At 36.2% G+C, this 18,757-nt stretch overlaps 1 protein-coding gene across 18 annotated transcripts in view; it reads left to right on the forward strand.

Annotated features, from left to right (window-relative positions):
* Positions 1–18,757, forward strand: part of dysf (dysferlin, limb girdle muscular dystrophy 2B (autosomal recessive)) — a 78,775-nt gene that overhangs the window by 923 nt on the left and 59,095 nt on the right. For 6 of the 18 annotated variants that reach the window (XM_039658808.2, XM_089129653.1, XM_089129652.1 and 3 more), the window contains exons 1-9: positions 6,754–7,186; positions 12,573–12,628; positions 12,767–12,858; positions 14,406–14,511; positions 16,799–16,913; positions 17,035–17,252; positions 18,325–18,453; positions 18,533–18,595; positions 18,681–18,731. In XM_039658808.2, the coding sequence (XP_039514742.2) occupies positions 7,093–7,186; positions 12,573–12,628; positions 12,767–12,858; positions 14,406–14,511; positions 16,799–16,913; positions 17,035–17,252; positions 18,325–18,453; positions 18,533–18,595; positions 18,681–18,731 (924 nt within the window). In that variant the 5' untranslated portion in view covers positions 6,754–7,092. Of the gene's footprint in view, positions 1–3,760; positions 4,119–6,740; positions 7,187–12,572; positions 12,629–12,766; positions 12,859–14,225; positions 14,320–14,405; positions 14,512–16,798; positions 16,914–17,034; positions 17,253–18,324; positions 18,454–18,532; positions 18,596–18,680; positions 18,732–18,757 lie in introns of those variants that run through there. The other 12 variants (XM_089129649.1, XM_039658817.2, XM_089129651.1 and 9 more) reach the window with 6 other exon arrangements.

Here is an 18,757-nt window from a genome sequence, read left to right on the forward strand (position 1 = left end):
TTAAAAAAATGAAACTTAAATATATACATAGTTGTAAAGTGTTATTTTATTCTGTGTTTATAATTGTATGTTATAAAGAAAATGTCATTTTAACCTTGCTGGAATTATTGAAAGAAATAATACGAGTAGGATAGTGGCTCTTGTCTTCAGATTATTCAGGCTTGCCCTACCCCAGTTACTGTAGGTAAAGGTACATATTATTTTGTTAGTAGTATTGTTGTTGTTGGTCCAGGGCTTGACTGCAGATGCAGATGCAAGAATGCAAGTGAGAGGAAATCCACGAGCACGTGGTTTCCTCTGGTTAAAGAACATTGAATATTACTGAGTAAAGAAATAGTGAATATAACTGAGTAAAATACACTCTTTAGTGTGTGAGAGCTCAGAGAGCTCTTCAGCTCAGTGATCCCCTGCTCCAGCTCATTGTTTGAGCAAAGAGTTTTGATTACATTTGATTAAAATACAATACATTTAATTAAAAATGTATTTAAGAAAAATCTGTGTATCTACCAACGGATAACAAAAGCTTTATGAACGCTGCAACGCTTGGCAATAGTGCTCAACGTGTTTTCTCGTATGAATGAACTCTCATTCCTCTCATCTGTGTATTAGCGTTGCCTCGGACTTTCAGAAGAAAATACAAAGTAGAACTGATTGTTCGTGCTATTTAAAACCAAAGATTGAATAACTTAATGTTCAGTAAAGTTAAGGTTTTTAAGGTGATACAGTTTCACTTTCACTTTATTGTAAAGGTGTGTGTGCTAAATCCTCTTTACGTCATACGATCCCAAATGTCAACAGGACTTACCTATGCCTTTAACTATTCCTTTGTTGTTTCTTTGCTGGTGCTGGTGGCATTACTGAAACTTAATGTAGTTTAAATTAAATTGAATGTAGCCTATTATTTAACGAAAATCAAGATTTCGGTTGTTTGTGCACGGCACACATTTCTGAGACTATATTAGAGCTGCAGATCACTCCGACTCACCCAGAAAAAGAGTTGTGAGAAATCAACCTAATAATAATGTGACATAAAATACATTCTGTGTACTTTTTTATCTGAGGTATTTGAGGTATATGAGTTCCTGTCTAGAGAGATTTACCTCAGTGAAGAAAGTACACAGATAATTCTTTGGAATTTCAAGGCATTGTATTTCATGTCACAACTTGTCTTTAATGGGCAAGTTGGAGTGAACTTCACAGAAGACCAGTATCCAAAGTCAGGATTTTCATTAAATAATACATTAAAGTTTGGTTTGTTTTTCACAAAACCCTATTATACACCCCCAACCCACTTGGAATATATAAGTCGCATTGGTTGCTATTCACTACCATTATATGGATGAGCATATACAGTATATAAAAAAAAGCCTTAACATTTTATTTTGTGAAAACGGCCCCTGATGTATTTTGTTATCATCTTTAAATTAGTGCCATGTCTATAAAAAGTATAAGCCCTATCACAGTCGAATTCCTTATTTAGGTTGGTAAATTTGATTGTCAATTCACCTTTTAGTGCTTAATCCTGTACACTATTTAGTAATTTATGAGAGTGACACCAGCATTCTAAAACCAAATCAACTCACAAAACATTCTGATAGTTAACCGCATATTAAAAATGATTACTTGTTAATTATATATGTAAACGTGCTGAGATCGTTTCTCTTTTCTTTATGTGGTACACTGCAAAACACAGGGAAAGAGGGAAAAAGGACACAGTAATGGAGTATTTATTATAAATGGTTTATCGATGCACAGCATTATTTTTTGAATTCATGTGTCCAACTAATCTTTTATCAAAATCAGAATCCCTCTTCTCATACTCTCTTTTCTTCGGATGATGTGTTTACTGATGTGAGGTCGGGACAACCTGTCACTCACGTGACATCACAGCAAAAGCAAACCATAACAAAATACAGGTCCAATCAATTCCAAATAAACAAAATCCCGTTTCAAAGTCCTGCCCTACATTTGATCTTATTTCGAGAAGCCGTTTCACACATGAATATACAGTTCGTCACAATAGGGAGGAGAACACTATCATAACTTCAGTTTCATTTTTAGGAAAGCGTTCCACAAAGCAGCCTACAATGTTCAAAACACAATGTTAGTTCGAATTCACTGCAATATCTATTGGGTTAAAAAGAGCGGATACCGAACACACAAGATGCCAGAACGTTGTTATGGTTTACAAATAAAATGTATTTATCTGAAATCACTATCCAGGGCAGTCTCTCTTACAACTCAAACAAATCTCATAGAGCTACAAATGAGCTCTATGCAAACCAGAGTACAAAAATGATTTGATAGACAAATGAACAGGCCTACTACTTCCCTTTATTATAGATGTTCACTTTCCATTTCATCTTCATCCACTCAACATTACATAATATGCCCACCTGACATACTTAAATACATTTTTATTTGGAAACATTTTATCTGATTCCCTAGACTCTCCCCAGGCCTACTGACCTTGACTGCAGAAAGAGGCATTATTCGCAAGTTGCTTCTATCAGCATTTGTAGATCAAACTTGTAACACCAGAGAGGAAGAGAAAGAGAAAAGAGATAAAATGGCAATATATCTGAGTCTTCTACCAAGAGTGTGATGGAATTGAGGGACCCTGCTCAGTAGTTGAACTGAAGGTTTCAGCAGATCACTGACCGACAGGGGTTTTGGCATGCTATACACATAAGGGTTAGATTTGAACGGAAAAGTATTTAAATGTAAGGCCTCATAAAACTTACAACATCTCTATATTTATCAGTCAAATCTAACCCTTACATGTTTGCCATAAACTCCGTTGGGCAGCAACAATTAACCTTCTGTCCCCTTACTTTCTTAAACAGTTAACACTTTTTTTGAAACCATTACTTTTGTCATCCTTCCCTAATCCCTCTACCAGAAGCACATCTTAATAAACTATAAAGATAGAATATCTGTTTTCAATACAGAAATAAAAACTCTGTTTTACACACACATGTATATGTGTCAAACACATTATATCTTTTCATGATTTAAATGTTACGTAAAGAAATCCATGTAACTCATGTAAGATTAACAAAATTGATCTTGTATAAGCAGTGAAATTGATCGAATACACATAAGAAATAATAATATATATTCCTCTTACAGTGTACAGTACATAGCCACAAACCCAGGTATTCTATTGGACATTGAACATCCCTATTTAATGCTTTTAAAATATTAAAAAAATGAATGCTAAATAACTTTAAGACTGAGTCGCATTGTTTTAGAGATTATGTCTCAATGTTTTCCCATGGCCCTACAGAGGACACGTGGTTTGGAGAATGGATGGATGGCTTCGTGTTTGTAAGAAATGTTAATACTCAAACTCAATCATTTAAATTGGAATCACACATTCTTAAAAGTGTCCTCTGGGTGGATGTTTTTGGCCATTGACACTGTCAAACCATTTTTGCTTGCATGACTTAAATTTTAAGTGTACAACCTTATAAGTATTTTGTAAAGTGAACAATAATTTATTGGCCTAATAACATTGTTATTGATGTTCAAATTTATTTATAATGATTTATAATCTCCGTTGTTTTCTAAAGGAGAGGTTTACTTGAGACAGACAGCAGGAGAAGTGAACTTCCCAAAACCTTTGAGTCATAGTTGCTTTAACAGGTGCTGACCAAAAGCATCCTGTGCCTTTAAGAGGAGCTGCAGTCTGTGATTGAAAGGACAGAGTGTGTATGAGTCAGACTCGGGGGCATTAGAGCCAGTGTGTGTGAGTGTGTGCAAGCTGCCAGGAAGAGGGGCAGCAACTACATCAGCTCCCATCAGACTGCTGTCCTACGCACAGTTTGTAGCACAGCTTTTCTTTCTTTCTCTCTCTTCTCTTCATCTATTTTCATTTTCTAGTCTTAGAGTGAAATTGATTCTTTGGGGACTTATTTAGGATCCCGACACACCCCCAGTGGTCCATCTCTGTGCGGGACCACAGTGCGCTGTACTGTGACTCACAAGTGTTACTAGTAGCGGATCCTGCTGTAACCACTGTCCACCCATGCTGCGTGTGTTTATCCTGTGCGCAGAGAATGTGCTGACGCATGATGAGGACATTAGCGATGCCTACTGCACCGTCACTTATGAAGGTAGGAGCCAGACCAGGGCAAATGAGGAAGGGTATTATATCAAATATGTTGTAGGGAGTTTGCTTAGACTGGCACTTTCTTTTCTGCACAATCACAATCATTCTCTTTCACTGCCTTGTTGTCAGTCTTCCTACATTCGACATTCCATCAAGCGGGCTATTATTGGAAAAGCAGTTGCAGTCTCTCGCTCTCTCTCTCGTGTATGTTTATGGGTGTCCTGTTGCACTTGGAATATGTGTGTCTGAATGAGTGCTGCAGTGCTGCTCTGTGTTTCTAAGAGATGCTATGTCATCACAGTTTGGTTCAATGTGGGGCTCCTGTTTGCTTTACGTTCGAAGCTTTTAGGGGCCCATAATTCATGAGACAGGCCAGCGAGGCTCCTCTTGTGTCAGCCAGGTGTTCTGTTGGTTGGTTTCTTTGACTTATTTTTATAAATATATTGAGATGAGACCATTAAGACAAAAACATATACTACCATTCAAAAGTCAATAAGACTTTTTAAAATAGAAATGATATTGCAAGCATGCATTAAAAGTGACCGTAAAGACGATAAAAAAAAAAATCATTATGGATTCCTCAAAATGATTTAGCAGCACATCTGTTTTCAACATTGATAATTATAAGAATGTTTCTTGAGCACCAAATGTTGTTTATCTCCCCCCTCACAGACACGAGTAGGAGTTCATTCCCCCCTAAGGGGTTATACCCTCTGTGTTTCTTGGGTAATGCAGATGGTTTGCTCAATAGAAGGCTTGTCATTGTTGTAGTCATGAGGCAATAATATTCCAGCAGGCACAATCAGAGATGGCTATGTTAAAGTGCCACTGTAAACCACCATCAATACAAAAGAGCATTACCTTCCATTACATCCATTGAGTGGTGTGTTTTAGAATAACTTTAACTATAATGAGAGTGTGTTCATTTTACTGATTTGATCTGTGCTGCTGTGCCATCTTTTATTGCTGAGGTTTTGGATCTATCAATTCAAATGCAGAAATCTAGATAATGACCCATGTTTTGACTAAATCCCCTGTATTTCATTATAGCCTAATTTATTATTTAAAACATACAAGGCTTAAGACATTTATAAAAATGCCTTCTATATTTCTTTTCATTCCACTGTACTCCACCACAGGTGACCGCACGTACGCAATTGACAATTGGTTATTGTCATTTCACCATATTTTTGAACAGACAGTGTGTTTACTTGGAAATATTACTGTATATTTTGGTCTTAAATTTAATTTAGAAGTGGTATTAAAAAGTCTTAAATTTACTGTGAAAAATATTTTCAAGATTTGTTATCACAACATGTTTTCTTTTGTCAAATCAACTTTGTAATAATTTATTTAGTTGAGATAACTTATTATTTTGAGTTTCTGATGGTTAAATTAATCCACTTCATTGTATTAACTCACTTTTTCCGGTTCAATCAACTTAAAATTTTAGGGCAACCCCGGTTACTTGCTTTTTTAAGTTAAACCAACAATATTTTTTTACAGTGTAGTAATCACAACATTTTTTTCTTTTGTCAAATCAACTTAAATAATTTATTTAGTTCCGATAACATATAATTTTGAGTTTCTGATGGTTAAATTAATCTCCTTCATTGTATTAACTCACTTTTTCCAGTTCAATGAACTTAAAATTTTAAGGCAACCAGGTTACTTACTTTTTTAAGTTAAACCATCAATATTTTTTTTTACAGTGTGTAGCCACCCTGATACACAGCTGAGTTAAGGCAGGTCTATGCTCAAAATTCAGTGTAAAGTTGCAGTGTCAGACTAAATTATGCTTTCTCTAACCCATCTCAATATCTATTAGTAAACAGTTTTTGCTGTGTAAATGCGTTCATGCCGCCTCTGAGCAGCACTACAAAGTCTGTGGAAAGATGTAAATGTGTACATTTAGCATAACATCTCAATCCATTTTTTGTGGATGGTTTATGTAAGCTGTGTAGGATAGCATAACCAAAGTGTTTTGCAAAAATAAGACCTCACTTTCGTGAACATTCCCTCCATCTGCGATTGGTCGGTCAAATGGAGAGTCACTCCCCAGACTCAAGCTGAGCCACTTTTCCTCTGTCAGGCTGGTTAAGAGGCTTTATATTTAGTGCCAAAGTAGTGTTCTTTTTTTCCAGCTAAATCAACTTCTAGTTGTCTATGCATATTAAGGATTGTAGAAAGTATTTTAACATAAAAACAAAACAAGCTTTAAGAGACTGAGAAATGAGGATTCAGGCTTTATAACTGAGTCATGGCAGTAGGTGGTGCTCCTCAACTGGAAATGTCAGCTAACCAGTATAAAGCCTCATAGAGACCACAGAAACTCTGAAGTATAACAGACTAACATAATATAATAACTCTCTATGGTAAACTGATGTGCGTAAGTGCCTAATGAGTGGATTTTAGTATATCGATGTACAGGTAACATTAAATCCGCAAATACCTTTGCTTACACTAATTGTTACGAGATGTTGTTCACTGCGTTTTATAAAGATTTTATGTTCCTCAAGGTTTCTTAACACAAATAGAAGTAATATAGTGAGAGAAAATGTTGATAAGGAGAGAGAACAACTAGCTGCAGGAAATGTTTAAATTTCCTCTTGAGTTATGGGCAGGGTCACTGGAGAGGAAAGTGTGGTCCAGAGTACTAAGTCCCTACATGACAGTCTCTGTGTACACACGTAAGAAGTGCTTGTAAGGAAAGATTGCGAAACTCATTTATCAATTCAGACGTCTTATCAAAGACGCAGGCAGAAATTGATTTTCTCAGGATAGTGGTGGGCTTTTACAACCTCTGATACATTCCAGTCTGGACATCACACTCATCTTCAGCTTTGGACTTTAAGATCACAGGACGCATTTATCTTCAGAGAAACCGTTGTCCGGGTCCTGCCGGGATCTGTCCCTCTTCTGTGGTCTGATGCTAGTTTGGCCTGTTTCTTGTTGGAGAGTTTGGGCATCAAGGCAGCATGTTGAGGTGTTTGCTACAGAGGGCGACCAACCTGAGAAACGTAGAAAAGGGGGAGAGGCATAGCGACCCACTTGCTAGCATCACATTCAGAGGTAATTGACACCAAAAACATGATTGACAGGGTTTGAGTGCATGAAAAAGTCTTCGGATTTCACTCTTTGAGACTCTTTCGGGGTGATGGATGCTAATTGTGGATGCTTATGTAAAATTATCAGGAATTTTAATTTCAAACTTGAATAGAAACATTTAGAGCATGAACTTTGGTGTTCCCCTTTACTAAAAATATTACTATTTTACCCAACGAATGAATAATTTCATGTTAGTTTTATGTAAACCATTGTGACAGGTCCTTCTGACATTTGTCGAGAGGTAGAGATAGCAGATCTCTGACATGACAAATGTTTTGATATCTTTACTCTAGATAGATCAATAGATCATTACAGTCAATAGCAGAGTGATGCTATTATATCACTGGAAAATAGATATTCTTAAAGATTTCTGGATAGATCTGAGCTCTGTTAATAATTTTATAAGTTCTTGTGTTGAATAAATGAATGAATGAATGAATGTGACGGACACTGGTTTTAGACTACCTTGTAAACTGAGTGGCAGTTCCTTTCATTGTTCAATGTTTCCTGTTTCAGCACAGTGATGTACAGGAACATGCGTTTGTGAGTGTGTGGGATTAATGAGCTTGAAGTGTTTTTGTATTCCGAGTTGCCATAGCAACACAATCCTTCACTTTCTAATATTGTGATCCCATTCGATTCTCAATTATTACAAAGCAACAAAATCACATGAGTATAATTAAGTTAATAAATATTAAGTTAAGAAAGTTGAAGTTTTGTTTTGAGCATGACTTAATTTGTTTATTTACTGATATGCTTTTGGAGGATGCTCAGAAAAACAATGCAGTTCCTGCCTGTGTTATTTAGCAGATCATTGGTGATCATTATCTTCGGAAACAGTTTTCATCAATATCCAGGAAAACTTTTCATTTGGATATAGTTTGTGACTGATATATTCTTTTGGTTTTTACAAATAGAGCTGTATTGTTGTAGCACTAATTTGGTTATATCTGGCTATATATTCATTCATTCATTCATTCATTCATTCATTCATTCATTTGTTGCAGTGTTATTTTAGCATTATTTCTATTATAGTGTTCATATTTTAAATTATTTTTCATTTTAGATTTATTTAAATTTTAGTTTGTTTTAGCAAATTGTCATTAAAAACTTTATATACTTCTATTTAGCCTTATTATTAGCCTTATTATTTCAGTTAATTTGTTTGTCATTTTAGTTTTTCCATCTAATATTTATCTATTTTATTTTATGTAAACCTTATTTCAATTAACAAACAATATGTTTAATACTTTTGTTCTTGTTAACAAGTTTTAAAAAAAAATCTGTCATTAATTACTCAGCCTCATGTCGAGATCACAAATTTAGATGTTTTTGATGAAATCTGAGAGTTTTCTGTTCCTCCATTGACAGCCTTTGCAACTTTGCACCGTGTGGTGCTATCATGAACACGCTGCAGATAAATATTTTGTAAATAAAGCAGTAAAGTGTTGTTGTTGTTGTTTTTTGCGCAAACTGCATCCCCGTCGCTTAATATAACTGAGGTTACCGTTAAAGTTACTGCAGTCATATCGATTTCTTTAATGATGTCTTATGGATTTGGCAATGACATGAGGGTGGACATGAGCAATAGAGTGCCCGAAGTTATGACGTCACTTTGTTGGCCAAAACGCGAAAGTGAGTTAGCATTTTAGCACTTCTGGTTCCCTCGCCCTAAAGTCTAATGGTTTTTTGAATGGGTTTTTTCGAAATCGCCTGAAATAAGGTCTATGGTTAACAAAGCCACAGACTTTATTTCAGGCGATATATTTTCACTTTTTGATCTATGACATAAAACACAACGCTTGTGTTTTTTGTTTTTTTTTTTCCCCTTTTTTTAGACTTCAAAATGTATACATTTTGGGTTAACTTGTAAAGATTATCTTGATAGACAAAACGTGTAAGGGTCACAACTCTTTGTTGAACACAGATCTTATTTTTTGCGATTTTTCGAAAGTCTATAGCTTTTCAATGGAGGGAACCCCTGCGCCCCAACTTCCGAGTTGTCCTACAAAGTGACATCATAACTTCGGCACTCTATTAATGGCACAATAAAAAAATGTTTTGTGAACAAACCCTGATTTGTTCATTTGTTTATTTGTTCATTCATTCTCTTGTTACCTTATTCATTTTTTGTTCGTTACATTCATTTACATTTGGTTAGAAAGATTCATTAAACTCCCTTTTCCGTGCATTTATGCCATAGCTTGAGAACTTCCTCTCTGTATCATTACTGAGGGTCATCTCTTTTTCCACCTCTTTATCATGTAATGAAAAGGCTTCCCCTCATTCTGTCAGAAACAGATACTGAGTCACTCTATCCACTCTATGAACAATGACACCAAACAATTGGAGGAAAATAAGGTGTTCTGGCCTTTATTCTGAATTGAACAATTAGTAGGTCACTACTATTAGGTCACTTTAGGGCTTGTGGTTGTAACACGCGGTCACACCTTTTTATTATTTGTTTTTACTTTGTTCTAATAATTCTATAGATATGCATCTTTAGGTTTTAGTTTCAGACTGCAGCCAATTTACTAACTGGTCTGATTGCATTGTAATCAGAACAATCTTGTGTTTTCCTTATTATTTGTTTGTGTATACAGCGTGTCTTCCGGTCTATGTGAATGTTAGGGAGAGAGGATGGAAGACATAAAAGTAGCTGCAGTAAGTGTTTTTATCCTCAGGCATGGTTTCAAATACCATCTCCATTTATAGACATCACAGAAGCAAATCATCCTCCCGGTCCAACTGCCAGAGTCCTTAGTTTGAGCTCTGAGTAAGCAACAATATATGCAGACTGTGCGAGAGAGAGATACAGAGAGAGAGAGATACAGAATGAGACTTTGTACAGATAAATGTAGACTATTGGCAGTGCTGAACTGGTATCGTATCAGTATCTTCTGCATCTAGAGATCAGATCTAGATTGTGTTTAATACAAACTAGTGTTGTCACCATACCAACACTTTGGTCAGTAGTACCATTACCAAATTTTACAGTTCAAAAACAAATTCCAGGTAAAGAGCAAGTGACAGGTCTTGTTCAATACACTGTCAATCCAATGCATGGATCTATTCAGACTTTTTTTTTTAACAGATTATGACAAACTTAAAGGCACACTGTAACTTTTTGGTTCAAAATGAACCAAATTTAAATGTGAATCCTTCTTCCAAAATTTGTTTTGTCATACCATCGTAAGCCCATGATTAGTGTTTATATTTAGACCTAACGGGATGGTTTCTCACAAGGTTGCTCTGGCTACTTCGACGCTTGTATGGTGTAGGAGTGGCGTTGGTTAGCACACTAAATCTCAATCTCAAGAATCAACATTAGCTTGGCTTTTCGGAGATGGTGAGAACAAGGACTTGAAATGTTGTAGAAGGGACACAGAGATGGTGTTTTTGTAACTCAGCAGTTGAATTGGGTGTTTTATTGAACAGATAAATTTCCATAGGTAGTTCTCTAACAGATTTCATTGTAAAGCATTAATGTGAAGGGTCATTTCAATATGGATTTGCTGTAGTGCTGTGCTGGAATTTATTTTCAAGGAAGTATCGTGTCTGTTAATGTGTTTAGCTACAGTAATATCTTCACCTGGAGATACTTCCATCTAAGCTGGTTCTATCTCTTAAAGCCTAGTGAATGCTTTAGGATAATCATATTCATCTGCACAGTCATGCAGAGCCGAAGCAAAACCAAAATACTATTCTTCCGCAAAATACATGCAGTTTTGTTTTTTAACCGCTGCATAGTGTACCTTAAAAAAACATTGCGTTCATACGCTCAACTAACATGTCTGTAATTGGCAATAATGCAACGTGTTGAAAAGAGAAAACTTTTTATGCTGTCAACAGACTGCTTATATAAATTGGCATATAAAATTATAGTCATAAATATAATTTATATAAAAACATAAATATTTTAGAATTTTTTATTATATTTGACAAGTCAGAATCATGATTACAGATATCTGCAATTATAGTTACTCTAGTGAGAAATTCAATTTGGGAAATCTCTAAATACATTTTGACTAGTCTAAATACTATTTAAGATATCTGTAATGAATTAATAGGTATTTTAAATTGACACATCACACATACATTTTGAAAAGAGAAGCAAAAAGAGCAATGGAATTATACAGCAAAACTTGAAATATAGTACAAATAAATGCGTGACTGACAAGTATGCATCATAATAAAGGCAGACCCAGTCAAAAAAGGGACGGCTAATATTCCAAGTTAGTAAAAGTTGAACTGGTATTAACACTGATGACATTGATTAGTGCATCATTTTGTATATGGATTATGCTTTCTGTGTTGATTCAGGTTTACTCCTGTCGCAACAATAGGTCACAATAGACGGATTAACTCAGTACTAACAGTAATGCAGTTTTTTTAAATTTAAGGATTGACTTGGTACTGAAGAACCGGTTCTTTGGACAACATTAACACTGAATAAATGTATTTAGACTGATACTCCAGCATCTCAGTTTTTTTTTTTTTTTTTTTTTTTTAAACTCGTACTTCTCAAAGGTATGGTTTCCTGGCTATTTCTCAGATTGTATCCACCCATTGATAGTATCGGATGTGTTTTTGAAATACACACCAAATAAAGCCCAAGACTTTGAGGGTCAGATGGTTAAGAAGATTCCAACCAGTTTCCATCACATTCTGGTCAAGGATGTAAAAGCATGCCAGTGTTTGCTTTTTTTTCCTCAATCTTTTGTTTTCCTTTTCTGGCTCTAGGTCTATTTCAGGGTTTTCCCATAATGCAACTGAGTGTATATCTACCAAATGACCTTGTTTTTGCTTTATTCACACCTCTTGACGTCTAAGATCAAAACAGGAAGACAAACAGAGCTCTTTCCTAAAACACTTTATAGCGTGACTGACCAGTGGTGATTTGTATGGATATGCCATACTATTGGTAGCCTACTTGTGGCTACTTTAGCTCTAATGTAGCAAGAGGTCTAAAAACACACTGAAAATATCTGTCTGCTCATTAGAGCAACCATTAATTGTCCTTCACCAATTCAGGCTCAATTTCAAGCCTAATTTGTGTTCCTGTGGAAATCTTTCATCTGTATTTGTCAGGTGGAAGTTAGTACCCATTGTCCATCTTCCTCTCACTGAAACATTTTCATCAAGGAATTTATTGGAGGCCAGCCACTGCAAAATTTTTTTACGTCAGATAGACTGTCCTCATATGCCCTATCTGAAGATGTTTCCCTTATCAAATCATTTTTCAAATCTTTGTTTTGGAATTTTTAAACAGTAGTGTATATCTCATGAAAAACTCATAAACACATACTGATACCACAACTGTACTTTTCCTTTTTTCATGTTCTTATAGGAACAAAAAAGAAGACCAAAGTCATCAAAAATAATGTCAGTCCTGTCTGGAATGAGGTAGGTTAATTGATTCTTACATCCAATTGAGTAATATCAATGAACCACTAATACTTCTTGTTACCATAATGATCTTTATAAATATTTTCCAAGTCGTCATTCTGTTCCTTTTCCATCATTCCCTTTTCTTTCTTCCAGGGCTTTGAGTGGGACTTGAAGGGAGTTCCTTTAGATTCTGCAGCAGAGCTTCATGTTGTTGTCAAGGACCATGAGAAAATGGGCAGGAATAGGTAAGGTCTCTCTCTCTCTCTCTTTCCTTTTCTGTTCATGAGAATGTAAGAATGTGTCTGAGAATAATATGCAAATCCACTTCTCTACCGACATAAAACAATTGCTTAACAATTCAGTTGGGAGAGCTGTAGAATTTATGGAATGCGCCATTGTTTAAATGACTTGTGGTATAAGTGTGGAATGTGGTAAACAGTCTCGCAATATTCCTCATCGTGACCAGAAGTGGTTCGCAACTGGCCTTTTTTTCTAATACCCATGACATTAGGCTGATAAAGGACTTAATAAATCTGATTTTACTTTGTACATTCATAAAGGTCTTGAATGTCACCCCAATAAGTGGCTATGGTTTTAAAATCATAGGCATTATTATCACAGTATCTATATTACATTATACAGTCTTTGATCTACTACAGAATCCCACTCTGACCAATAGGGAACTTAATTTAAGTGTCAGTCACTTAAATACTACGTATCAAGAGGGCAGGGGACCTATAGAGAGATTCATATTGGTCAGACATGACCTAACTCTCCAAGTCTCCATTCCCTCCCTCAGGGAACGAGGGTTACCAAATGTAACCGAGATGTTTCCAAGCAATATAACTTATTCTCACCAATGCTGAAAAAATACAGCAATATCAGTCATTTTGTGAAATTTTATTACAATTTAAAATAACGGTTTTCTATTTTAATTTATTTTATTACATATGCCTGATGAAGGTCATGGAACCGAAATATTGTTAATAAAGCTATTTTGATACGCATGCAAGTATTGATTATGTGGAGGACCTTTTCATTTAATTTTTTATTTATTTTAAATTGTAGTTTAACATCCTGTCAATACAAAGCAATGTTGAGAACAGATGTGCTGCTTAGTATTTCTTTGTGGAATCCATGCTACATTTTTCATCCTTGGATGAGTAGAAAGTTAAAAAAAAAACATTACTTTTTTTTTTATAACATTACTGTCACTTTTGATGGTTTTAAAGAATCCTTTTACATCATTTGACCTATAATTCAGTTTTGTCGTTTAACTCCATTGGTAACAAATGTTAGACCTAGGAAAATGTATTGACCGTTCATAGTCTTTGTCTCAAAATATGATATACTAAATACCCAGTAAATGCTTACTCACAAAGACATAATAGAGATTAAAATAGGGTCAGTGAATTTTATATCAACAGAATTTTTTGGTGAAATTCTGTCACTTTAATGATTGAATAAAGTAATAGGAGTAAAAGAAAAGGAAGGAAAAGCCAATTGAATTTAATGGAATGCCCACAGGAAGTGAGTCAGGGCGGTTTTGTCATGTCTTCTCTTTCCTTTCAAACCTTATCTGAGCCTCAGAAAGCAACAAGAAACGCAATTTTTAGAAAAGCTGTCCAGACAATGAAAAATCTGTCATTCAGGGTCAGACAAGATGACTTGTCATGTGTCACAGTTGTTTTAGCTTTAGTAACTGTGTGTGTGTTATTTCTATGCATCAGATTGTTAATCATCTTTAAATGGCACGTCAGTTGTTAAAATAACCCTTTGTGTATCTACACAGGTTTCTGGGGGAGTGTCGAGTAGCTCTTCGAGATGTGCTCAACTCTCCAAACCTAGCTGCTACCTTCACTGTGTCCCTAGTAGACACGAAAAGGAACAACACTGGGGTGCGTTTCTCTGTTTTGTTTTCACATTTCATTTTACATTGTCATGTTTACATTTACATTGAGTGATGGAACTACATATGATATAAAGCCTGGACCTTTATTGTTGGTAGCAACATCCCACGTTCATGTCTACAACAGTCACTTGAATCTCAAATTCAGGCCAACCCTGTCCCACATATGATTTAAGAAAAGAAATACTACAAGGCTATTTCTTACACAACAGAGTGCCACTTCCTGGAATTGTGTGATTATTTATGTGTGTAGTTTGACGTTGGGTGATAGAGAACGAAGGAGAGGGAAAGGTGGAGTTGGTTTTCTTAGCTCGTTTGCATCCTTGTGCTCTTGAAATAGCTGAAACCGGAAATAATTACAGGAAAGTACATTATAAGGTATCACCCTGACGCCGGCCTTATCTCAAAAACAACTCCATCATGTAACTTTTCTTTCCCACCCCTCCCAAAACAGCTACATCTTCATTTAGAACTTTGATAAGTCATTTTTCAATTTGACATTTAGCAATGATACACGGATACAAAATAACGAGCAATGCCCATGCCCATCTCTGTACTCAGCCGTGCTGAGGTGGTTATTACAATCCGAGTGGCATGACAGTGGCTGCGAATGCCATATTCCCCAGGAGTCTTTGAAACCGTTTCCCCTGAATGAGTTCAGGTACAGTAGCTCAGCACCAACTGGGCACGCTCCGTTGTGAGATGGCTGTCATGTTAACCCAATCCAACTTCATGGCGAGAAAAGAGATACTCTGCATAGGGGAGAGCTTGCTCTTTTCCCAGTTGACCCAAAGCCCCAAACTGCTGAGGTGCTTGAGAGTGTGCAGAGGGGCAGCGAGGTTGAGCGTAGAGGCCCAACCTGGGGCCAGACCAATCGTCCAACCGCAACATTCAAGGCAGGGTGGATTGTTCCACTAAAGCCCCACGGAAAAGCATGGCTACTCTGGGTCCGACTCAACCTGCACCATTCTCCCAGAAGGGGGCAGCACTGCTGACTCTTCATCTCAAGAGGACTTAAAGGGTTAGTTCACCCAAAAATGAAAATTAAGTAATTAATTACTCACCCCCATGCTGTACCAACCCCGTAAGACCTTCGTTCGTCTTCGGAACACAAATGAAGATATTTTTGATTAAATTTGAGAGCTGTATAACTACCACATTGGCTCCTAAGGGACTGCCTCTTGACGGCCCAAAAAGTCAATGAAGAAAATGTTTAAATATCCCGTGGCTCAACTATATGTTTATCAAGCGACGCGAATACTTTTTGTGCGAAAAAACAAACAAAAATAACGAGTTTATTCGACTATTTCTTTTCTTCCTTATAGGCCAGAAACGAGACTTCCTTAGATTTCCACGACGCATGCGCGAGAATTGCGATCTGAAGTAGTGTAAGCAGATCGCAATTCTAAACGCATGCGTCGTGGAAATCTAAGGAAGTCTCGTTTCTGGCCTACTGTACAAGGAAGAAAAGAAATAGTCGAATAAACTCGTTATTTTTGTTTGTTTTTTCGCACAAAAAGTATTCGCGTCGCTTGATAAACATATAGTTGAGCCACGGTAGTCACTTGGGATATTTAAACATTTTCTTCATTGACTTTCTGGGCCGTCAAGAGGCAGTCCCTTAGGAGCCAATGTGGTAGTTATACAGCTCTCAAATTTAATAAAAAATATCTTCATTTGTGTTCCGAAGATGAACGAAGGTCTTACGGGGTTGGTACAGCATGGGGGTGAGTAATTAATGACTTAATTTTCATTTTTGGGTGAACTAACCCTTTAAAGGGATACTCCACTTTTTTTGGAAATATGCTCATTTTACAACTCCCCCAGAGTTAAATTGTTGAGTTTTACATTTTTTTAATCCACTCAGCCGATCTCCGGTTCTGGCGGTACCACTTTTAGCATAGCTTAGCATACATCATTGAAGTGCACAAGACCATTAGCATTTCTCCCCAAAAAATGACCAAAGTGTTTCGATATTTTTCCTATTTAAAACTTGACTCTTCTGTAGTTACATCGTGCACTAAGACAGACGGGAAATGTAAAGTTGCGATTTTCTAGGCTGATATGACTATACTCTCATTCCTGCGTAATAATCAAGAAACTTCACTGCCGTACCATGAGTGCAGCAGGCGCGATGACTACACAAACTTAGTCCCGGTCACGTTGGAAGCTGGGCACTATTTTCAGGCGCTGCGCCATAACATTACGCCTGCTGCACTCATTTCAGTCTTTCTGAGATGTGTTAAAACGTCTTCAATCTGTGTTCCCTCTCCCAGGCCACAGTAACCCTGCAGGTTTCCTACATTCCTCCTCCAGGGATGGTGCCCATCTTCCAGCCTCCTCCACACCCAGAGGCCCAGCACACCCCAGTGGAGCTGGACACAGTTACAGGTCAGTCTACTAACATAATATATACAGTAGGTCCCATTATTATATTTGTTTACTAAGGGCTGCATCATTATGACATATTTGTGTAATGTGAAACATTTGAATTGTGTATATGACTGTGTAGTTTTTTCATTGGACACTCTGGGTGAGGATGATACTGAGAGCATGTTGATGATGGAGGTGGTGGAGGAGCCTGAACCTACACCAGGGCCACAGGGGCAGGACACCGGGGCCCCTACAGCACCACCCAAGAAGGCTCCACCGAACTTTAACCATGGCCTTAAGAAAAAGAAACGCCAGGGAAACAAATCCTCTCTGTCTGACAAACCCCAGGACCTCCAGGTGTGTATATAAGTAGGGTGTGCATCGCTGTATGTGTTTATGAATCCACAATTTGCTTTGTCATGTGTGGCTAGTCTCTACAGATGCCTGAAAATATGCTTCTTGTTTAATCTTCAAATACATTTGATATAGTTTTTTGGCATATGCTAACAACAAAAATGACTTTTTGTCTATAAATTGTAAAAATCCGATTAATAGTGTTTTCTTATTGCTCAGTGCAGAATGGACTCCCTAATTAAAAAATGTATATGTATCACATGACAATCACTGTCTACTCTTGGAATTGTAATTTTCTCACTGTGCTTCGGCTTTGAAAATAGGGCCACCTTGTGGTAATATAAAGTACTGTGTAATATGTCAAAAAATGATTTTGGCTGTGAACTTGTTTATTTGCTCAAGGTAAGACAATCCATTCGTAAACGTTGGATTGTAGAATAGATCCATGGATAACCAAGAGTTTGATTTAGATTTAGAAAATTTTGACTGGACAATTAAAAAAAAAAGTTACAATATTCAAGAACATCTAAGCCAGTAATTCTCAACTCAAATGAAAGATTAGTGGAGAAAAATGCTAAATAAAAACAATAAAATCCAACTAACAAAACAATTTATAGTAAAATTAATTTGCCATTGGTTGAGGCCTGCTGAATTAGTCAGATTCCAACATGGACATTTTATTATTAATATACTATTATTTATTATTTATTTATTATTAATAAAATGTGACATCTAACATGACATTTTATCATTAAAACTACGTATAAGCAGTAACAACAATAGTAGCTAATATGAATAATGGTTATTATTAAATTATAATAAAATCCAAATTTTAAGGATGTTTTGTTTACTTTTGTATCATGAATAGTTTTGATACTGTGTTGTCACCATTTGATTTAAACTTAAAAAACCAGTTGAGAACCACCAATTGAAGCATTCAGCAAAGGTTTTATCCAAAGATGTGTTTAAAAAGTGTTTTAATTTCCTATGTGATAATTCAATCGTTAGCTGATTTATTTGAGTTGTTTTGATTTCAAAAGTCCAGAATCATTTATTTATTGAATGTTAATTTTAGGTACGGGTGCGCATTATTGAGGGAAGGCAGCTCCCTGGTGTCAACATTAAACCAGTCGTCAAGGTCACAGTTGGAGGACAGACGAAGAGAACACGCATCAAGAAGGGCAATAATCCTTTTTTTGATGAGGTAACTATCCCCCCCCTGTTTTATCACTCTGGGAATAAGATGATGTAAATAATTATTTGCATATATTCTTTTCTTTCAGAATTTCTTTCTAAACTTCTATGAGAAACCTTCTGATCTTTTTGATGAACCTATATTTTTATCCGTAAGTTATATCATTATCATTATCAATGTTGTTGTTGTTTCATTGAACAAAAACCTGCAGTTATCTTGTCTATGTCCATTCAAAGGTATTTGACTCCAAGTCACTACGGAAGGACTATGTTATTGGAGAATTCAAGGTAGATTTGCTCTTATTTCTTATTTT

The sequence above is a fragment of the Pimephales promelas genome, chromosome 1, assembly GCF_988280905.1.
Source record: "Pimephales promelas chromosome 1, fPimPro1.hap1.1, whole genome shotgun sequence".
NCBI lineage: Eukaryota > Metazoa > Chordata > Actinopteri > Cypriniformes > Leuciscidae > Pimephales > Pimephales promelas.